The 23,695-nt window shown below is 35.8% G+C and overlaps 3 protein-coding genes across 5 annotated transcripts; all 3 read left to right on the forward strand.

Annotated features, from left to right (window-relative positions):
- The first annotated feature begins 4,586 nt into the window (after positions 1–4,586).
- PPA6 (pyrophosphorylase 6) lies at positions 4,587–8,679 on the forward strand. Its single transcript, XM_078323734.1, has 5 exons — positions 4,587–5,087; positions 5,196–5,296; positions 5,427–5,608; positions 6,843–6,941; positions 8,384–8,679. Exons 1-5 carry the CDS (start codon positions 4,636–4,638, stop codon positions 8,474–8,476), a joined length of 927 nt encoding a protein of 308 aa, XP_078179860.1. The 5' UTR covers positions 4,587–4,635; the 3' UTR covers positions 8,477–8,679.
- A 788-nt stretch (positions 8,680–9,467) lies between these two features.
- Positions 9,468–15,695, forward strand: LOC144574010 (cyclin-T1-3-like). Of its 3 annotated transcripts, none has more exons than XM_078323822.1 (7): positions 9,468–9,611; positions 10,260–10,595; positions 11,044–11,125; positions 11,892–12,026; positions 13,781–13,956; positions 14,044–14,252; positions 14,353–14,644. In XM_078323822.1, the coding sequence occupies exons 2-7, from the start codon at positions 10,375–10,377 to the stop codon at positions 14,355–14,357; spliced, it is 828 nt and encodes a 275-aa protein (XP_078179948.1). In that variant the 5' UTR covers positions 9,468–9,611; positions 10,260–10,374; the 3' UTR covers positions 14,358–14,644. The 3 variants fall into 3 exon arrangements, with proteins under 3 accessions (XP_078179948.1, XP_078179946.1, XP_078179947.1); XM_078323820.1 differs by lacking the exon at positions 14,353–14,644 and adding an exon at positions 14,666–15,695 and having other exon boundaries at positions 9,471–9,611; positions 14,044–14,195; XM_078323821.1 differs by lacking the exons at positions 9,468–9,611; positions 10,260–10,595; positions 14,353–14,644 and adding exons at positions 10,651–10,914; positions 14,666–15,695 and having other exon boundaries at positions 10,957–11,125; positions 14,044–14,195.
- A 1,351-nt stretch (positions 15,696–17,046) lies between these two features.
- Positions 17,047–20,986, forward strand: LOC144574403 (putative LRR receptor-like serine/threonine-protein kinase At2g16250). Its single transcript, XM_078324365.1, has 4 exons — positions 17,047–18,760; positions 19,116–19,244; positions 20,009–20,031; positions 20,119–20,986. Exons 1-4 carry the CDS (start codon positions 17,070–17,072, stop codon positions 20,697–20,699), a joined length of 2,424 nt encoding a protein of 807 aa, XP_078180491.1. The 5' UTR covers positions 17,047–17,069; the 3' UTR covers positions 20,700–20,986.
- Positions 20,987–23,695: the final 2,709 nt, after the last annotated feature.

Consider the following 23,695-nt stretch of genomic DNA (forward strand, 5'->3'; position numbering starts at 1 on the left):
GTAGCTCTTCTCGCTCGGTCTGCATTCCAACTGTGATTTGGAAACAAGGTATAAACATGTTATATTAATCTATTTAATTGATAAATAGATTTAAACCTTTAGAAAATCAATTATGGAGTAGATCCGTAAATAGGATTAAATGGATCTTCCTGATTCATTTAATCCGTAGCTTAAGGTAGATGTAAAATTTTTTGTTTTACTCTTTCCGCACCTTAAGCTAAATCAATGGGTTTGAATCGTCAAAAACCCAACACGTAAACCCCATAAGGCGCTCACATCACCAAGGGTGACTGTCATCTCCCCGACCGAGAGATGAAATCTTTGAGTCTCAGGTCGCCATCTCTCTGCTAGGCCATGCATGAGAGACACATCGATCTTACTCTGCGGCATGGTGGCAAGCTGGTACAACCCGAGGTTCAAGATGTATCGCTGCATTTCTTTATGGGGAACGAACAGAATCTCAGACCTGCGGTGCCTCACCATAAGCATGACATCATCATGTATTTATTATCAATTTGTCAGCGTCAAAATCGTGCCATTTTTTTAGTAACTCAACAGATGTCATTTTTTAGGTATAAAAATCACGTAACTCAACAGATGCCAATGAGATGCGGTGCTTAACATGATGGGTCCATAGAAGAGGACTAAATGTGTCAGGATCATGCACACCATCTGGAAAATCGGCCTGAGACGACGGATCCGCTCCAGTCGGATCCTCAAAACCCCTGCCAGTTGTATTATCATACGACGACGGGCCCTCTCCAGTCGGATCCATCGAGGACGTGCCCCCTCCACTCGGATCCACAGCATCTGCACTTGCTGCAGGCTCAGCTCGTACTCCCCACCGTCTAACTCTAGGCATACTACATTTACCAAAAAATATATATTAATCAATCACAACTTAAGAAAATCAAATTCATGCAATTGAAAAATAATTAATTATTTATAATAAACTCCTAATTATATGATATTAAGATATTCAATAATTATACAATAAATATAGTATATTATATTATTACTATAATAATTATTTAATATATTAAGAATATAACATATTTATTAAATAATTATATATTAATAACTATTACTAATAATAAAATACTAATCGAATAATTATAATTTACCAATAATTATTAATCAAAACATACAATTTACATAATATTTTTTTAATAAGAATTTAATATTTTCATAATATGTAATTATTTAATTAGAGTGAGTCTATGATACTATGCATATTACAATTTGACTCGTGCTACGGCTCAATATTCGAGTTTTCAAAATCCTAATGGTCGATCCGAACCGTTCATATTGTTCTCCATATTAATATGTATTTGGAGACAAATTTTTACATTTTTTCAAATTTTTTTAGATTTATTGAAAATCACTGTTTTCGGATGGTCCACAATTTTCAAATCAGGTGATTTTCTAAATATCTAAAAAAATTGTAAAAAAATTACAGAAATATACCACTTGGTCTCCAAACACATATTAATATCGAGAACCAGATGAATTGTTCGGATCGACCATTAGGATTTTAAAAACTCGAATATTCAGCCATAGCACGGACCAACCCGTGATATGCATAGTACCATAGACTCACTCTATTAATTATATAATTAATATAAAAATCATTGTTAAATTTTTACTTTTAAAAATAGAAATTATTTTGAAAATCGACAAACAAATAAAATTTACAAAAAACAAAATTAATCTTTTAACAAAAAAAATGCATATTTTAATACCATAAACTCTAACCCTAAATTTTAAAATTAAAAAAAAAAATATATGATATACATGCAATTTACTTGTAACAAAAAAATATATATGTCATTTTTAAACAAATATTGATATACTTCAAAATAATTAGTTTTACCGCAAATTAATTTCTATTGATACATATATGTTTTTCGCCAACTATCACAAAAATAATTAAAAAAAAATAAATATGCATATTTTGAAATCATAAACCCAAACCCTACATTCTTAAACACTTCAACCAATTGAACCATAAATTCTAACCCTAAATTGAACCATAAATTTTAGCCCTGAATTGAACCATAAACCCTAAATTTTTAAGTAATTCACAATTCATAACCATAAATCCTAAATTTAACTACAAACCCTAAATATTAAAAGCAATTCACAATTCACATCCATAAACCCTAAATTAAACCATATCACATTCAAGCAATTTTTCTATAAATCATAATCCTAAATTCAAGCAATTGAACCAATTCGAGCAATTCGAGAATTCAACCAATTCAAGCATTCAACCAATTCAAGTATCCAATTTGAGCAATTCAACTATAAACGAATCGAATCGAATCGAATTGAATCACATTCACAATTAAACCCTAACCCTAAATTAAACTAATCGAATCGCAATAAAAAAACATACCTTCAATCGAGGAGGCTTCGGCTCGACGGGGCAGCGGCTCGGTGGTGTAGCGAGTGAGGGAGAGAGGGAGCGAGGGAGATGACAATGTCGTGGTGGGGAGCGGGTGGTGAGGCGTCGATCGGCAGGGCGGAGCAGGGGCTTTTTTTTTTTTTCCTTTTTTCTGGTTTGGAGGCGGGGCAAAGTGGGGGAGAGGCGTGAGGGTTCGGGTTGGATATATGGGGCATGGGGCGCCCGGGGGTGTGGCGCCTCACTTGGCTCATGGAGCGCCCCAGCCTGTGGCGCCTCATTCGGCTTGTGGGCCGCCTGGCGGGCTGGCGCTTCATCTGTTAAATGGGCCGCCCGTAATTCTGACGGTCAGGGCATGTTTAAAAAAAAAAATTAGGAGCAGGGACATTTTTAAAATTTTGATTTTTTTTAGGAATATTAATAAAAATGGCCGCCTTATTTGTATTTCAAACTGAATTTTTTTGACATAGAACCTACAAATTTTATATTTTTAGACACAAGAGATATGATAATATTGGACAAGAAGAAAAATTATCTTCCATCTTTCTGTGGATCTAACAACTGGAGTACTCTATAATAATTTTTATATTAAAAAAAAATTCGCTACGGTATTAGTCCGATCAAAGCACAATACCTGAGTCATCAGTTTTTTTTTTCCGAGTCGGATCGGGTCCAATTTAGGTGTTAGGTTTTGTTTCGATAATCTCGAGTTTCCAGAAGAAAAAAAGTGGTAATTGGGTTGGATTGGAGTCGAGGAGGGTCAGTGGGTCCCTCTCTTACCCGGATTCAATTTGCTCTGAACACTTCGCATCAACTTGGAATTATTTTATTTTGATTCTCATTCTTAATAGATGATCCAAATACTTCAAAACACACGTCATCCAATAATTTTCACCTCCGAAATTTGAGCAGTTTAGTTTAGAAATTCGAAGGAAAAGAAAATGGAGTATCCCTGAGTAGGGGTGATTAATGAGCGAGCATGAGCGAGTTAGGGTATGCTCATGCTCGCTCATTAAGTAAATGAGCGAGTTTAAATGAGCGGATAAATGAGCGAGTTGTAAATGAGTGAGCTTTTAATGAGCGAGTTATGAGCGGCTCACGAGTTATGACTTATGACTCATAACAAAATTATATAGTTTGTCCACGCATAACAAAATTTGTTAAAAGTCATCATAACAAAATCCAACAAATTGTCATAATTCATTTAAATGAGCGAGTTGTTATGACTATTACTTGTTTTGGACTTTAGGCGGAGGTTTCGATTCTGCCGATTTACAAAAAAAAATGAATATGAAACTATGAATATTAGTATATTACACAGGATTAAATATGAAATTATGGTCACTATCTATCAATCTTAATGAGGCAAGGTTGATGTTACACATAATTATATAGGATTAAATGTGGCAGGGATTAGATGTGACAAATTCTTAATGAGCGAGTTATGAGCGAGTTGGGTCATGCTCATGCTCGCTCATTAAGTAAATGAGCGAGTTGTTAATGAGCGAGTTTAAATGAGCGGATAAATGAGCGAGTTTAGGCGAGCTTTTAATGAGCGAGTTATGAGCGGCTCACGAGTTATGAGCGATTTACTCACCCCTATCCCTGAGTGACTTGACTTGAGTCCCTCCCTCCCTCCAAAGCTCAATTTGAGGGGAGGGGAGGGGAATCATCAACTTTATCTATTCGCAAAGGAGTTAGGCTGGGGTGCTATGGATAGCATAGTGGCCTCTATGCTACGGCTCAATATTCGAGTTTTCAAAATCCAAACGATCGATCCGAACCGTTCATCTTATTCTCCATATTAATATCTGCTTGGAGACCAAATTTTATAATTTTATGAATTTTTTTACTATTTATTAAGCCACTTTGAAAATCGCTAATCCAACAGTTTTACTGTTTTGTGCAGCCACCGTTGGATCAACAATTTTGTAAAATACTTAATAAATAGTAAAAAAATTCAGAAAAATGTAAAATTTGGTCTCCAAGCAGATATTAATATGGAGAATAAGATGAACGGTTCGAATCGAACGTTCGGATTTCAAAAACTCAAATATTGAGCCGTAGAATGGAGGCCACTGTCCTATCCATAGCAACCCAGACTAACTCTTCGCAAAGCATTAAAGCAATCATATCATATCATATCATATATGTATATGGCTAATGGCTGGCGACCTGGCGTCTATTTTTATCCACTAAAAACAAACAAACCACAATATAAATATAAATATATGACATTTGTCACTACTCATAAATTATTAGGCCGCCCTCAAGCTCTCATCGCCATGGCAGCAGCCACTGTATCCACCGCCCGTTTGACCGCCGTGTCGGCATCTCTCCGCCGTATCCGCCTTCCTCGCACCTCCCCCTCCGCTTTCTCTCTCCGCCAGCAGCGGCGCCACTTTCACTTCACCTCCCCTTCGGCTCTTCTCAAGACCAATTTCAATTTCAAGACCAAGGAGGTGGGGCAGCCTGAAACCCTAGATTACAGGGTTTTCTTCCTTGACTCATCTGAGAAGCAGGTCTCCCCCTGGCACGATGTGCCATTGCACCTGGGAGATGGTGTCTTCAATTTCATCGTCGAGATCCCCAAAGAGACCAGTGCCAAAATGGAGATCGCCACAGATGAGGCCTATACTCCCATCAAACAGGATACTAAGAAGGGCAAGCTCAGATACTACCCGTAAGACTTTCATTTTATATCTGCAATTAATTAATGTTTCAGCCATTCTGTCAGAATCAGAATCAGAATCAGAATCAGAATCAGAATGTCATGTCATTTTGGTGGCAGCTACAATATCAACTGGAATTATGGATTACTACCCCAAACATGGGAAGACCCCTCTCTTGCAAATCAACAAGTCGAAGGTGCTCTTGGGGATAATGACCCAGGTCTACAATCTCTTGCCTTTTCTTTTCCATTCTATATCATTTATTCTTTCTCTCATTATAACCATACTATTATTTATTTATTTAAGTTCATTTTTTTCCCCTTCCTTTTCTCCTTTGCTTTTGATAATAGTGGATGTGGTGGAGATAGGAGACAGAAAGGCTAAGATAGGTGAGATTTTAAAGGTCAAACCCTTGGCTACTTTAGCTATGATAGACGAAGGAGAACTTGATTGGAAAATTATTGCAATCTCATTGGATGACCCCAGAGCTTCTCTTGTTAATGATGTCAACGATGTAGAGAAACATTTTCCGGTATGAAGAAACATATGTTTTTTATGCCGGCAATTTGCAAAACAGGTTTTACATCCTCAAGACAATGCTAGAAGCTTTAAAAAATTATCCAACAAATTCACACACCTACAAATCAGTGGTACCTGTATCTATATTATATGTTACTGGACCTGCTCGGGTCTAATCAAATTGATTGTGTGCGGGTCTTACTTTGTACTGGCATAGTGATGTGAGGCAGGATCCTGAATTGGTAGTTAGGGACCTGTTCAAGACCTACCCAACCTGATACCAGTGAAAACTACCGGGTTTATGTTAAAGCTAATGCAGTAATTTGGTAAAATTAAATCTGCAAGTTAGTGAAATCCTTTTATGATGCACAATATGTCTACAATCCAACTTTACATGACTTCTATACAATTCCTGCCTCCAGGGGCAGATCCATGTATTGGATTTGGATAGGGGTGGCAAGCCACCCCTATATAAATTTAAAATTAGCAGTTTCACTCCTTTATATTTTATAATCCGTATAAGTATTTATACCCTTTTAGCCCCCCTTATAAAATAAAATTACACTACAATAATTTCTTCAGCCCCCCAATCTCAATTTTCTAGTTCCGCCCCCTGCCCGCCTCAAGCATTTGTCGTCAATAGTGTTTTTAAATAGCAGTTCCTTCGAAGGAGTTAGGAAGATTTGATTACGATGTTTCATTCTAAATATTTGTTCTAAGTACGCTTTACCCACTTCAATTATAAGGATATGGAATGTGATTTTTTTTTTTTTCAGAAAATGCAAGGTACTCTTTTTTTAATAGCTCATTGAATATTGAAGTTGATTTGCTTTATCTACCTCATTCATACTGCTTCTAGTAAGAATATTCTTTTTCTTTCAACGGAAACAAAGAAATAACTTGGTTCAGGACCAGAACTTGGACCTACCTGACCTGACTATCCAGGGGTTTGGGTATGGTTGCGGATTCAATCCATCTGACTTGAAAGTATTGTACTATCGACACCAGACATGACCCAGTATGAGAAAAGTAAGTATGGTTCTAATACCAGCATCATAGAGACTTTTGTTAATCAATATCCTATGATAGCCTGGTAGGAACCTGGAAAAGTTCTCTTAATCGTTATCTTTTAGTTTGGACTCTTGATCCTGGCTTATATGTTAAAATGTTGTTCTATGATAAAACTATTATCCTTTCAAAATCTGTTAAGTTATGTTGTATAATTAGTGTATATGTTTATTGTTTAGGGAACTCTTACAGCAATAAGAGACTGGTTCAGAGATTACAAGATTCCTGATGGAAAGCCAGCTAACCAATTTGGTCTCGGGAACAAGGCTGCTAGCAAGGTCATTTATTGTTTCTTTTTAGAATCTTTCAATTTTTTTGTATTTTAATATTTTGCAACACCCCCCCACCATTTATAGGCATTTGCTAGAAGCACCGCAGAGCATTTGCTATCAAAAGAAAGTCCAATTATCACACGATCACTTGTTAGGTCTCAAAAAAAAAAAAAAAAAAAAAAAAAAACCTGACTACTTTGCAAGGAAAACAATTTTCTCATCTGATTGAATTCATCTCTCTAATACATATTTGGGACCTCTATTCTGTCTGATTTTTTTATTCTGCAAAGGTAATTTTTCTGGAACACACCATGAGAAGAAAACTTTTGAAGGTGTCAGTTTGTCAGAGGAGCAGAAAAGCATAATTCTAGAGACCTATATTTTATTAAATAGTTCCTGCCTTGTTACAAATGAAAATTCATTGGGTATTTGGGCAAATACTGTCCCTTGGTACTATGCATAGAGCACCAGCATATATTGTCCTAATATGAACTGGTGAAGTGTCCTGTTACTACATTTCAGTCCTAATTGAAGTGACTAATACTAGGATGTGTTGTTTATCATCCTTACCTATCCTAGGCTGCCTGGTACATGTGCAGTACTAAAGTAGCATAAATGTATGGAGTAAAGCTATAAGAACTTTTGCTTACCAAGATGATTGACGAGCTTAACTTCAAAAACAATTGATCGACTTCAAGCAATGAATTGAAATCGTTGAAAGTTGAAACCAATTTATGTCATGAGTGATACATTTACATTTTAAATTTATTGAGTTTCAAATTCATTTAGTATAAATTCAACAACCAAAAGAAATGGTCTATAAGTTTGTTTCAATACATTCATATTTCATATTCCTTTTTACCGGTTGACTTTGTACTACATAAAATTGAAAACTAACCAATTTAGCATATTGACACATCACTCATGAAATAGATTGGTTTCGAGAGCTTGGATTCGTCATTTGAAATTGATCGAATAGGTTTTGAAGCACCTTGGTAATCTTGAGCTTATACTAGCCTTACTCCTATGCTACGATACTAGAGTTTAATGCCTTTTCAGCCTTTAATATAGATTTTTGGTATTGATGCCCTTTCGAAAGGTAACTTTCAGAGGTTAACTAGACCGCCAGCTTTAACTTGGTCATAAAACTCAGACTATACCCGACTCTAATTTTTGCTAAGGTAGATAATGTTCATTTTTAAATAAATTTTTTACAAGGTCTCAATTAAATTGTCTGAAAAGTGGAAGAAATATTGTTATTTTGTTAATCTGTGATTTTCTTGTTGCGGAAAACATGATTCACAGCACTTCACACCTGATCATTTCCTTGTAATTTTAATAGATACTTTGTAATTGATGTCTCAAAAATAAAACTTATCTTTAGAAAGTCAGCCAAATGGCCACTTCTGTTAAGGTATCTAATTTGTTTCTTAATTTTGATTTAATAGGATTATGCTTTGAAGGTTATAAAGGAGACAAACGAGTCATGGGAAAAACTTATGAAAAGATCTGTTCCATCTGGAGAACTGAGCTTAGCCTAAAAAAGCACCTGAAAGGGCATATTTTTCTTGTGGGCATTTTTTGTTAGGCATTCAATAAATTATGATATGACTAGTGGATATTTAATTCTAAAGACGAGAGCTTTCATAAATAGTTGCTATATGGCAATATTTGGACATTAGAGTATGTTTTCAACTCGTTAAAGTATACTTTGAAAATAATAATATTTTGTTCACCAATCTCAGTACTGCTGTGGTCTTTACTACAGAAATGCAAAGTATATAGGCTAGGCATCACTTGGATCCGTGAAAGCCCTTGGGCATGCATTGATCTTAATAGAAAAATTCTTACATTACATGATATGATAGTATGGTTCCAACCAAGTACCAACTAGGCTAAAAGATAAAAGAACAAAAACTAAAAACAACTAGGCTAGAAAGTAGAAACTGGAGTGGAGTTAAGCCTGTTCTGTATTATTATTATTGGAAAGGAATCTGGCCCAAATTGGAACAGCTTAAGCTATTCGAAATTCTGAAAGAGATATTAAGAAAGGGAAATGCAAATGCATCATCCCTTGAACATTTATTTTAATGTTCATTTTTAAATACGTCCCCGTGTTTAATTTTTTTTAACAGAATACAATACAATACAATACTTTAATTGTTTTTAACAGGTAATAAATAATAAAAAATATATATATATATATATGATTTGATGACCGTATTTTTAACGTTAAACGAGTTTCTTTTAATGCAAATACTGTTCTTTGTAAACATTTAACTACTTTATTTCGACATTTCTTTGGTTTGTTCAATACTTTTATTTTCATAATTATAATTAAAAAAAAACAAGATTAGCATTAAAATGAATTATTTAAGTATAATTTAAAAGTAGAGTCAACAATCGTGAGTGGAGAAAATAAGATGGAATAAGACGGGCCGGGGTACTGGAAAAGAAAAATGTGACAGGACCATTTTGAGAAATATGAACTTGTATAGGGTAGATCCGTGAAATTTGGGGGAAAAAAGGTTTGGCTAAATACTAGAAACCCTAACCTGTGGCCTCTTTTTTGGGACTTCCTTCGCGTGAAACTCCCAACTCCCACGGTCGGCGGCACCTCGCATCGCATCGCATCGCATCGAGCTAAGCTAGGGTTAGGGTTAGGGTTTCTTCAAGGTCAGTCATCTTATCATCCTCAAATTTCTTTTCATGGCTTCGCATTCATGCCGCTCAACTTATCCATTCTACAGCAATTCTATTCTTGCTTTCCCCTCTCTCTCTCTCTCTCCCTCTCTGTCTGTTTCTTTCTAACTTTGGGATCTTGACAAAAATTCGCACAAACTTCCTTCTTTTGTTCATTTCTTTCACTAATACCAAATCTTTGCTACGGAATTTACCGCTGGTTTTAAACTACGAAATTTAGGGTTTCACATACCTTTCAATAGATTTAGCGGAATGAAATCTTGGCTATCAGTTTTACTTCAAATTTTCGTGGATTTATAATTTCAGCCATACTTTTGTTAACATCCCTCAATCTCAATTTAGGTTATGTTATCTTCTTCATAAAAGAGGTCAGGGTAAACTTTTATCTTTTTTTTTTTAATTGAAGTAAAACATATGTGAAGGTGTCTCCTTCCAGTCTATCTTTGCTAGGTTTTATTGAAATTTAAATAGTAGGATATGTTTCCTTACTTACTTGGTATTAACCTGAAAATTTTGAAGTCTCCAAGGACTTTTGCAAATTTTTTTAATTGACAGTAATCGTAGGTACATGTCAATTACATTACATTATTTTTAGTGTTGTGTTGTGTTGTTTCATTTCAGGCATCATTACTGAATAGAGAACCCTGGTACTTTTGGAAGCACAACAGCTCAAGTTAATCTGATAAGAAGAGATATTAGAAGAGGAGAAAGTCGCAGCTAAAGGTCAGCATCTGTTATGGCGCCACATGGCGACCAGTCGTACCTCAGCAGCACAACAGATCATAGCCCATACCGGCATGAGGAGATAGGCCAGACTGGTCCATCCTGGTACTACAGCCGGAAGGAGATAGAAGAGAATTCTCCTTCCAGAGGAGACGGTATTGATCTGAAGAAAGAGACGTATCTACGCAAGTCTTACTGCACCTTCTTGCAAGATCTTGGCATGCGACTTAAAGTGTAAGTCGTATAGCGTGACATCAAGGTCTCTTTACCCCTTAACCAGTATAGTTTATTTGATATTGGCTGTTGTGTTCAAGCAGTACAATAATTGCTGGCTGTTAGTTGTGAATATGAGTTGTGGGTAGTATTGCAATACTGTAAAACATTTGTTCTTTTGGGAAATAATAAAAGAAAAATTAGAACTATTTTGTCCAGCAAAAATCTTAACCACAAAAACACCAGCAAAGGCCGCAACAAGTCAAGGAGGTCTAGTGAGCTAGAAAGTTATTCCCATATATTGATCTTATAAGGTATACAAAGAGCTTTTGGCAGTGAAATTGTTATACTGTTTTTGATGAAGAGCTTTTTTGGTAGTGACATTGTTATACTGTTTTTGATGCCTATTAGAAAATTGAAAGAACCATTTTCTTTGCTATGTTTTTAATAAATTTTTTGTGATGTGTAGGCCCCAAGTGACAATAGCAACAGCCATAGTGTTTTCCCATCGCTTCTTCCTTCGTCAATCGCATGCCAAGAATGATAGACGAGTATGTCTTCTCATGTTATTTTTTTTTTTTTATAATTTCATATGCCATATTGTGTTGGTTGCACTCTGCTGTTTCAAGTTCATTGGTTGTGTTTCTTTGCTGGTGTTGGCATATTTGTTTTCATTAATTCTTCTGCTTATGTGAGGTTGGTGCTCATCTTCAAATTATTTTCTGTCGTATCTTTCTGGAAAGTACTGATTTTGGTTGCACATCAAAACTTTTTCATACATAAGGCTCAATTTTTATTATAGAAAGGCCCTTTGTATGTGGTATAACAACGCATGGATGTTGTGGAATGTCCATATTTTGTTCCGATCACACTTCTTTTTTTATTACCTGCCATTTGTTTTAATCTTTCTGCTTCTCCATTATTGTTGGTAAGAGAATAAATATCAGTAAGTAATGGAGAAGTGGAATAGAGAGAAGAATGGGGAGAAGACTGTTCTCCTGTTGAGTTCTAGTCTGCCACATTCTGTGCTATACTGTTTTAGATTTCATCTTATCTGTGTCTTATCCTTGATTATTTTTACAAAGTTGTGAATCTTGTAATAGGTTGATTGTTATTTTTTGGATGATGATTCAAGATTTCCTATTTTGTTATTAAATTCAAGTCAAGGTTTTCTATATTGTTTATACAGTAAAGAGAAAGCAATGATGGTTTGAGATATTGGAGAAAGTTTTTGAGATATCGAGAGCACTTATACGACTGATGAAAGTTTTTGTATCATTGTTATTATTTATATGTCAATTTTCTTTTTTGGTACAGACAATAGCAACAGTGTGCATGTTTCTTGCTGGGAAAGTGGAGGAGACTCCAAGGCCGTTGAAGGATGTTATTCTTGTCTCCTACGAGATCATCAACAAGAAAGATGCCGATGCGGTACAGCGAATCAAACAACGGGTAAAGCAATTAGGCATTATTATTATTCATTTGGTTTCTGCTCCTTGAACGTCTGAACAATTCTGCTTTCGCCAACCGTGGAAATGGCAATCGGGTGGGTTCGGTCGTTTCTGTTTGGGTCATTTTCAGGTCGTAAAACATTTAGGTTGGCGTACCGGTCAATTGGGTTCCAGTTATTTTGGGTTCCGGTCATTGGAGTCCAAGTTATCTCAGGTAATGGGTCACTTTGTGTTTTGGCTGTTTCAAATCTTAGGTTATTCAGGTTTTCGGCTGTATATTGGGTCAATTGGATCCGAGACCTTGGTTTTATGTTTTGGTTCAGCCCTGGTCTGGGTTAGTTTGGGTTCAGGTCTAGTTGGGTTACATGCACAGATTGTTCCGGTTCGGGTCGGGTCTGGGGTTGTTGTCTTAAGAAAGACATTCCTTGCCGGGCCAGTGCTTGCTATCTCTGGCTGGCTGGTGTGTTCTTTAGTTTATCTAAAGAATACGAGTTGTGGTTTAATGACAGATTTGCATGAAACCCAAAATTGTGTATACTGGCTGCAAATGCAAGAACATTTGAAATTGTGTGAAGATTGTGTAGTGGTTGCTGCATTTTACTCTACAAAGAAACCTAAAATGTTTTGCATCTTTATTCTGATTATTATTTGTCTATATTTATCTTTTCTGTTTTCTTCTAAATGAAAGTTCAATTCTTGAATATAGCTTGATTCTAAGAGTTCTGATGTATTCATGCATTTCAAATTTTTTAATTCTAGAAAAGAATTGTGACATTGTCGTATGGGGAACTTGAGCAATCTCAATCTCTTTTGATTTGGACATTAAGCCCCATATACATTGACTAAGCTATATACCGAGTTGGTTCAAGATCATCATTTTAAACATTATTTTTATGGGAAATAATTTCTACTTGGTTCTGGTCTTCATTTGAAAAAGATGTTCCATTTATTTTATTTTTATGACAATTCCTTGTTACCTTTTTATAAATTCTTGCTGTGGTAAAGTTTATTCTGATCATTTAACAATGTCAGGTTTATGGTTTTTTCTTGACAGGCAATTATTATTATTATTATAATTTCCATCAACAAAGTCTTGGAATTTTTTATTGTACTAGTCATTGGCAATAGTGGAATCTGCTGTTCCTTACTGGTCTAAACTTAAAAAGCACTTTGCAATGATACTTTTACAAAATATGCTCTTTGATTTTTGTTCACATTTGGTCAGTAAATGAGTTTGTTCAGCCCCTGTTTTTTCCCAAGTTGGTGAAGATTTACTCATCTTCTTCTTATGAAGTCTATCTACTACAATGTAAAATATGTTGCTAGGCCTTGTGATTGGGTGGTGCTGTAGGCACTGGGTTCCAACCTAAGTGTGCACCATCCCTATTATCTCATTAAACGGCTGTATTTGACTTGGATTTTATACCCTTGCATTTGTTTGCCAAAAGTGTTCTGAAAGAGTTTGACCAGTTAAAAGGTACTAGAGAGCTGGAAATGATGTCTGACGAGTGATTATTTACGTTGTTAGTTAGGTAGTAGTTGTTCCAACCCCTTCATGTTATCTGACCACGTATGCAAGTTCACTATATTTGTTGGTGATGTTTTATGCATGCCAGTGAACATTTATACTAAAATGGAACAACAGAGGTCTATGAACAAATTGTCTTTCTGTTATCAATTTACTATTTAGGAAATGTATGAAGGTTGCCAGAACTTCCTTTTGATGGAGAAATTGTCTTTTTTTTATTTATTCAGGAAGTCTATGAACAACAGAAGGAGTTAATATTAATAGGCGAAAGACTTGTGCTGGCTACTTTAGCTTTTGATCTTAATGTCCATCACCCATACAAGCCGCTTGTGGAGGCGATAAAGAAATTCCACGTTGCCCAAAATGCCCTTGCACAGGTTGCCTGGAATTTCGTCAATGATGGGTACGGTACAATTACCAAAATAAAAAGATACAAACTGCATGTAGTACCATTAGTTGGAATTTAAAGGGGGTAATGGTAATGGAACAGGCTAAGAACGTCGCTGTGCTTACAGTTCAAACCACACCACATAGCGGCGGGTGCCATTTTCTTGGCGGCCAAGTTTCTGAAAGTAAAGCTCCCTTCTGATGGAGATAAGGTTTGGTGGCAGGAATTTGATGTCACCCCCCGCCAGCTAGAAGGTTTGTGTGTGAAAATTCGTTTTGACCCCTGCATAAATTCACACTTTCAAATTTATTGTACTGTCGACAAACCCCATACCAACACCCACCCTCTACCACATGGTGTACACCCATGCACAAAGCATGAGACATTGAAACTTTGTTCATTTGGAGGAAGTTTAAAGTAGCAAATAGGAGAAAACAGCTGAAATATTTGAAGTCTGTAGTTCTTTCTGTAGAAAAACGGAGATTTTGGTTTATTGCACTATCTGTTGGTTTTTTTAATCAATTAACCAGAATTAGCTCGATCTGGGGTTTCATATCTGGTCTGGTATACAATTCTTTAAGCAATATATATCTTAAATTAAGATAGCAAAGACATGGTTTAATGAGAAAGGAATGAAAAATTGAATTAGTTTATGGTGTGTTTGGTCATATCTAACATTAATTATTTTCCATGGATATAATTTTTATTTTTAAAAAAATGACAGAGGTTAGCAATCAGATGCTGGAGCTATATGAGCAGAACCGTATAGCCCCTCTTTCCCAAGGTGAAGCCACTGCCAACGAAGAGGCCGAGGGCAGCTCTGCCAGCCACCAGCCTCGCACTCCGGTTAAAGCACCTCCCTCTGAAAGTGGGGACCCATCATCAGCCTCTCACCACCACCATCCAAGCAGCAATGGCCACCCCACACCACCAACAGTGCGGCACCACTCTTCCTTGAATGGGCCCCACCACAGCAAGCCTGATGAACAGCAGCTGCAACAAGACAACCATGCCGGGCCAACCTCTGATGGTGGCCCATCTAGGGTTGCTTCGTCACCGATGGTCTCAGATGCCATGAAGAAAATCAACACTGACAAGGTCAAGGCACTGGTGGAGAAAAGGCGCAAATCAAAGCTAGATAACTCCAGAAAGGTTGATGTGTTTGATGAAGACGACCTTATAGAGAGAGAACTGGAACATGGTGTCGAGCTTGCTATTTCTAATAAGAAGGGACATAGTGGTGGCCATGTGGAAAATACAAAAAATGGTTACCATGGAAATGACAAGGGGGAGGAAGGGGAGCTGTCTATAGATGGTGAGTTGCACTCACCTGAGGCTGGGACCCGCAAGAAGAGACCCGCTAGCCCGGGTGGGACTGGCAAGGGTTATGGGAATTCCTTGAATGATGTACGGGTAAAAAGGTTCAAATATGAGAGCCATGTCTAATTTTTGGTTAGAGGTAGATTTAGCTGTCTTTATATATACTTCAATTATGTCAGGAAGAGAGTTAAACCTATGCTTGTAAAACATGGGACCCCTCTTAACTGTGTTTATTGTTACTTGGTTTTTGTGGGAAAAAAAAAAGGATAAAAGAAAAAAAAAATATATATTAGAGGAGATGATATTGAGGTATTAAGTTATTCTGCTACTGTGGATAATATTAGGATGACCCTCAATCTTGCTTTTACTTTTCTTTCCATTGTCCAGGAGGTGGCTTCTTCCTTCAATAACACTAGTAGAAGCAAATCATAATATTTAGACCTACCTGTTAAATTTGTCTCTTTTCAGTGATAATAGTTTACAAATCATTTCCGTTTGCGTGCAAATAGTTTATTAATCTTGATGGCCAATTGGTTTATTCATTTCATATTTTTATGTCGTGATCTCTGGACACGTAATTTGGTCAATTTGAGGGAACACGAGGAAAAACGATACAATTGATATCTGTATATGATATTTAGTTCTTGAACTTTGCTGTAGTTTGATATAAAATTCTTCAGATCCAATAGCTGGAGCAATTGGCAATATAACTTGACAAGAATTGTCATTTGAACTTTACTGTTTGTAACGAATTGGTCACTCAATCATAATTTGTTCTTCACTAGCTACTAAACTTAAACTTTGTATTTGTTCTGATTAAATCATTATGTCATTTTTTCCGTGAAAAAACTAACAAAAGACCATGAATTCCAGCTCTAAACTTGGTATTTGTTCCGATCAAATTATTTAGTCGTTTTTTTTTTCCGTTAAAAAACTTAACTTACGAAAGACGACATAAATTCCAACTCATCGCGTTTGATACTTTGTTTACTTTTGTTGGAGACATCAACTATTTCTGTCATCCATCGAAGAATCAGTTATTTTTATATCCAATAAGATAAATTGAATAAGTGGAGAAGGAACGTTATTTCTCTCTGAGTATGAACAAATTAATTAAATGTACGAGTATCTCATCTGTGCGGTGCAGCATTAAATTAATTACTACTATTCTATTCTCACTCTTCACTATTATTAGGCTATTTGTTTTTTCTGGTAAATTGAGACTTGTTGACTTGGAGAGTTGGACTCGTCACGTCACTTGTGCGAAGAAAGACCAAACCACAATTATATTGACCTGGTAATAGTAGCTAGTAATAGTAATAGTAATAGTAATGCTAGTAGCTAGTATTGTATTTGTGTGTAGTGTAGGTGTTTGGCAGGCAGGCATTAAAAACATGAAATGCGAACCAAGATGCAGCTAAGCTAGCTAAGTTAATTACTTTGATTATTACCACTTCATTTCTTTAATTTAATTTAATTATTCCTTGTCGTTTTAATTTAACTAATAATTAATTAATTAATTATTAGTAATTATTACCACTTCCCGCCTTTGTTGCATTTGTTGCTGTGCTGCCCCACCCCACCCCACTTAATTATATTCTTCTTCATAGTCAACTCCACCTTTCTCTTCCCTCACCACCATCGAGTGCGTATCCCTCTCCCTCTCCTTCTCTCTGTTTCTTCATTCATTCATTTCTCTCTCTTCATTAACTCTCAGCTCCTCTCCTTTTTCCAGAACCAACATCTCTCTCTCTCTCTCTCTCTCTCTCCAGATGCATTGATGCATTGATGCATTATCAACATTGCACATGACTTTCTCTCTCCTCCTCTGTCTCTTCTTTCTTCTCTCTCCCATTCAAACCCAGCCATTATCAAACTCAACAGACTTCTTCGCCTTGTACAGCCTCCGCTCCTCTCTCTCTATCCGTTCCACCTACTGGCCTCTCAAATCCGACCCTTGCACCACCTGGACTGGAGTCCAATGCTTATCTGGTCGGGTCGTTTCCATATCCTTAACAGGTCTCCGTCGCACCCGGATTGGCAGGTTAAACCCACAATTTTCTGTAGATGCTTTGCAAAACTTGTCTCATCTAACCACATTTAATGCCTCTGGTTTCTATTTACCGGGTTCCATACCAATCTGGTTTGGCCGCCAGCTCGGGTCAGGCTTCACGACCCTGGACCTTGGGTTCACGGGTGTTACCGGGTCCATACCTTCCGAGCTTGCTCTTCTCTCCAGCTTGAAAAGTTTGGTCCTTTCACACAATAACATTACTGGTACGATACCATCACAACTAGGTTATGTTCCCTCCCTCAGTCACATTGATATTGGGTTTAACAATCTTACGGGTAGTGTGCCCGATTCGATTTGGGCGCTTCCAGAGTTGAATTACCTTGATTTGTCATCAAATCAGCTGACGGGTCAGGTAACACGCACACTGCCAACCCGTAGATTTGGCACTTTATATACTTTTAACCTATCAAATAATCTTTTTCACGGCAAGGTCTCTCCGGCAGTTGAATCATTTATGCGAAGCTTCAATCTTTCTGACATCTCTAATAATTATTTTGAGGGCTCTTTAAATACCCATGTTATAGCAAATTATATGAATTGCTTCAGTAATGCATCTAATCAGAGAAGCATATCAGATTGTTCTGAGTTCTACAAGCAGAGAGGTCTACTGTATGATCAATTTACCAATTTACCTTCTGCCCTTGCTCCTACAATGCCAAACCTTCCAACAACAAAAACTTCATTTAGGAGCAAACTAAAAAAATCAAAAACTAAAAAAAATAAAAATAAGTATATTTTAGCAGGGTCTATTGGTGCAGCTGGATTGATTGTGCTACTTGCTATAATTATGTTTGTTATCATTTGCATATTCTCGAGGAAAAACCGAACGCAACCAATGAGCAGGAGAGGCAGTGGCTTAACCAGTAGTGTTCATGCCCAAGCTTCTCCCATTGCCACATTACCGGTACCAACCTCTCCTACTGGTACTCAAAATCCATCAGCAGTTGCAGATTCATTCACCTTTGACAAACTAGCACGTGCCACATCAGACTTTGCAGAGGACAAATGTCTCAAACATGGTCACACTGGAGACATCTATCATGGGATGCTGGAAGATGGGTCCCACGTGGCGGTGAAACGTGTCAATGGCAGCCTTGTCAAAAAGGAGGGAGTTATAGGGGAATTGAGTTTCTTTGAGAAGATGACGCATTCGAGGTTCGTACCATTTTTGGGACGTTTTGTGCGGGATGAAGACAAGGTAGAGTTCTTTGTGTACCGATTCATGCCAAAAGGGGACTTGACAGGGGCTTTGCATAAGAGGCATAAAGAGGTAGAAAAAGAGGAATTGGAATTGGAATTGGAAAGGGAATCACAATTAGAGGAGTTGCCATCTTTAGACTGGATAACTAGGCTGAAAATTGCAACCGGAGTTGCCGAAGCACTTTGTATCTTGCACCAGGAGTGCAATCCTCCAATTGTGCATAGGTACAGATTTTGAATAAATTTTATTTTTAGTCAAAATTAAACAAAGTGCAGGCCTAAGTAGGGGAGGAGGTTGCATGGGTCGTACTTTGAATGCCTATATATTTAGATTGGTATGACTTGAATACCCTTCAAGTATATACTGACTACAATATGTGTGGTACTGGTACATGTATCCTGCATTCCTGCATTCCTGCCTGTGTTGATATTTAGCCTCAACTATATAAGAATATGAGCAAGCTCCTATTGTAGTTTATAAATCTCCCATAAAATAGGGGATCGATATTTAACACTGTAAATCAACAAAACCTAGTATGATCAGGCACTAATCTCTGTACCTTTTCTGTTTGAACTGTAGAGATATTCAAGCAAGCAGTATTCTTCTAGATGACAAATTTGAGGTGAGGCTTGGAAGTTTGAGTGAGATTTGTGCACAACAAGGGGATGGCCACAACAGTGTATTTTCTCGAATTTTGAAGTCTTCGAAGTAAGCTTTTCTGTTCTTTTACTGTTATTGTAATTTCTTAATTGAAACTCTTTTAAGTTTGCTTTCTGTCTGGTTTAGATTATATCCTGATTTTGGAATTATTTGACTCGGGATCTCATTTGTTGACTCGTACCGACTGGACACAATATACCCCATTATGTTTTCTTCACAGAAATAGATCCTACTTGTTCCAAGTCATATGATTTGATCATCTGATTTTTTTTCTTACTTGGTGAATTTGATAACTTATAAGGTGATTTAAATTAAATGTATAGTTGAATCAAAATGTAAGTGCTAATTTGATGGTATTCCTGGTAGTCTGAGAAAACAAAGGTACGTGGTCAATAATAGTTGCTGCTTCTTACCTTTGACAGGATTTTACCATAGAAAGATGAATTAGCAGTGCACTTCTAGCTGTTAAGTGATTATCTTTAAAAACAGAGTCTCAGATGTTGAAGTTTTAGGTTTAATTTAGATAATGCTTCCATGTTGCTTACGGGAGTATTGCGATGTACTATCAAAAATTCAGAATTTCTTACAAAACAGATTCAACAACGTTGAAAGTTGCTTATCATACTGAACAAGGGAAGTCTTCTGAAAATTTGTCCAATAATTTCCAGAACTGCAAATGACACAAAATTTAATTTAGTTTTTTTTTTTTTTTTGTTCCCCCAAAACTTAGGTACTTCTTTCTGTTTTACTTTATTTTCTTTTGAAATAAAAGAAAACTCTTGCTAGTTTCTAACGTCTACTTTCACATGTAGGTCACTTGACAAGGCCATTTCTGGTATGTGTTACTTCTCATCCCAATTTTTGTTCTCTCCCCTTTTTTTATCACCTATGCTAAATGAATCTTTATATCTCATATTTTCAGGACCACCAGCTGCATGCTCCTACGATATATTTTGTCTTGGTAAGGTACTACTTGAGCTAGTAACCGGTAAGCTCGGTCTTAGTGGATCTGAGGACCCGGCCACAGCTGACTGGATCGAGATGGCATTGACCCACATAACTATACATGACAGGGACCTAATTGTAAAAATCATTGATCCATCTCTATTTCTCTATGAAGACCATTTGGAGGAGGTATGGGCCATGGCCTTAGTAGCGAAATCATGCCTAAACTCTAGGCCGTCAAAAAGACCACCCGCGCGGTACGTGTTAAAGGCTCTTGAGAATCCATTAAGGGTTGTGAGAGAGGAGGAGAGGTCAAGTTCGTTGTCAGGTCGGATTCGAAGCATGTCTAATAGGAGCTCATGGCGAGGTGCATTTCATGGCAGCTGGCGGTTCGGGTCTGATATTGCTTCATCGGGTCAGGTTGTGGAGAATCGCAGTTTCAGGCATTCAATGAAGTCACAAGGGAGTGAAAAATCTTTTACACAGAAAAGATCTTCTCGAGAGGTGGTGCCGGAGCCATCGGATTTGGAAGAGGGTGTCATTGAAATCAAACCTTAATTCTTTAACCATTCTATATATATATGTAAATTCATTTCATTGTTTTATTTTATAGCTTTACCATTATTTGGAAATGCATTTTTGTCTTTTGCCATGCATTTTCTCATTGTTTGAAAGGATAAAATGGTGCATTTTTTTTTTTTGCATTTTTGTGGATTTCTTCTTGTTTTTGGAAGAGGGCGAGGGATGGAATGTGGGCAGTAATTTTGGCTCTCTTTAATTTCGTGTTTTTTTCCCATTTAAACAAACAAGCTGAAATGCTGGGAATTTGATTTATTTATTCATCTTAAGTTGGTGTGCTATGAATCTATCTATCTATCTATCTATATATATATATATATATAGAGTTAGGCTGGGGTGCTATGGATAGCATAGTGGCCTCTATGCTACGGCTTAATATTCGAGTTTTCAAAATTCAAACGGTCGATCCGAACCGTTCATCTTATTCTCCATATTAATATCTGCTTGGAGACCAAATTTTATAATTTTTTGAATTTTTTTACTATTTATTAAGCCACTTTGAAAATCGCTAATCCAACGGTTTTACTGTTTTGTGCAGCCACCGTTGGATCAACAATTTTGTAAAATACTTAATAAATAGTAAAAAAAATCAGAAAAATGTAAAATTTGGTCTCCAAGCAGATATTAATATGGAGAATAAGATGAACGGTTCAGATCGACCGTTTGGATTTTGAAAACTCGAATATTGAGCCGTAGCACGGGAGGCCACTATGCTATCCATAGCACCCAGCCTAACTCTATATATATATATATAATTATATATAGATGGGCTATGGTGCATTGCAATGCATGGAGGGATTTGTGCATTGGACCATAAATTTAAAATTCAAAATCCAAATGGTCGATCCAAACCGTTCATCTTATTCTCCATATTAATATGTGCTTGGAGACCAAATTTTACATTTTTCTGAATTTTTTTACTATTTATTAAGTATTTTACAAAATTGTTGATCCAATGGTGGCTGCTGATTTTACTGTTTTGTTAAGCCACCGTTGGATCAACATTTTTGTAAAATACTTAATAAATAGTAAAAAATTCAGAAAAATGTAAAATTTGGTCTCCAAGAACATATTAATATGGAGAACAAGATGAACGGTTTGGATCGGTCATTTGGATTTTGAATTTTAGATTTATGGTCCAATGCATAAACCCCTCCATGCATTGCAATGCACCATAGCCCATCTATATATATATATATAGATATAGATGGCAGAAAATGTTGTTCCGATTGATTGATAAGAGCAATTTTGGATCGGATTGGCTTGAATTCTGATCGGGCGATCCATATTCAAACTCATGTATTTCTGAAATTTAATTTTTTAAAAAGTTTGACAATGATCATGAAAAATTGAAAGGAAGCGTCTAATTGTCCACACACTTTTGTTCACCATTTGTCCACAGCTTTGACTCGCGCGAATACTGTAAAATTACTTCTACATGCTGTATAATTAAACAATATATCACATAAAATATATCAGTTAATCACAAAACATCCAGTAACTATTTGAAGTGGTCCCATGATAATTAAAAACATATTGCAACTTACACTACAGGACAAAAAAATTGTACTTTCAAACTGTACTTTCAGAAATTGCAGTTATATGAAGTTATTGACAGTTAATGTTAGTTATTAGCAGTTATTTTGACAAAAAACGTGATAACAAGGCAAAATTAAATTTTTCGATTACTTTTTTTTTGTCAATTTAATGAACACACAAATAAATCATCAAAATATTGAATACGGTAAAATTGACCACTTTACTTATAAAAATAAAATATATAAACTATTAAAAAATTCACAGATGAAAATAACAAAATAATAAAATTGACCAATTTACAGAATTGCAAAATTCACAGATGAAAATAATAAAATATAATATTAAAAAATATTTATTTTCAATACTGTAAAATTATCAAATTAAACTGTGAAATCAAAAGGTAAAAACTATAAAATTTCAAAATCGTAAAATTAGCAGATCAAATAAAACTTAAAAAAAATATCAATTTTCAATATTGTAAAATTGTTAACGTAAACTATGAAAATAAAAAGTAAAAACTATAAATTTACAACAATGTAAAATTAGCAGATGAAAACGAGTAAAATACAATTTAAAAAATATAAATTTAAAAGATGTAAAAAGTAAAATTAACAGATGCAAACTATAAAACATCAATACATCAAATATTCACAACTACATTGTTAAACATTAGTAACTGTTCACAAGATGAATACTGTAAAATTAACAAGATAAATACTCCATATCACCTCTCTATCATCTATTTCTTTCAGATTTCCAGAAGATTAATACTGTGAAATTACAAAATGAATACTGTAAAATTAATAGGGGAAAAACTGTAAAATTACCATATCAATACTCCATATCGCCTCTCTATCATATCTTTCCTCCATATTTTCACAAGATGAATACTGTAAAATTAACAGAGAAAATACTGTAAAGTTAACAGATCAATACTCCATATCACCTCTCTATCATCTCTTTCCTCCAGATTTCCATAAGATAAATACTGTAAAATTACAAGATGAATACTGTAAAATTAACAAGGAAAATACTTTAAAATTAACAGATCAATACTCCATATCGTTTCTCTATCATCTCTTTCGTCCAGATTTCCACAAGATGAATACTGTAAAAGGACAAGATGAATACTGTAAAATTAACGGGGCAATACTATAAAATTAACAGATCAATACTCCCTATCGCCTCTCTATCATCTCTTTCTTCCAGATTTCCATAAGATGAATATTGTAAAATGAAAAGATGAATACTGTAAAATTAACGGGGCAATACTGTAAAATTAACATATCAATACTCCATATCGTCTCTCTATCATCTATTTCCTCCAGATTTCCAGAAGATGAATACTGTAAAATGACAAGATAAATACTGTAAAATTAACGGGGCAATACAGTAAAATTAACAGATCAATAGTCCATATCGCCTCTCTATCATCT

Source organism: Carex rostrata, chromosome 22 (assembly GCF_964058835.1).
Source record: "Carex rostrata chromosome 22, lpCarRost1.2, whole genome shotgun sequence".
Taxonomy (NCBI): Eukaryota; Viridiplantae; Streptophyta; class Magnoliopsida; order Poales; family Cyperaceae; genus Carex; species Carex rostrata.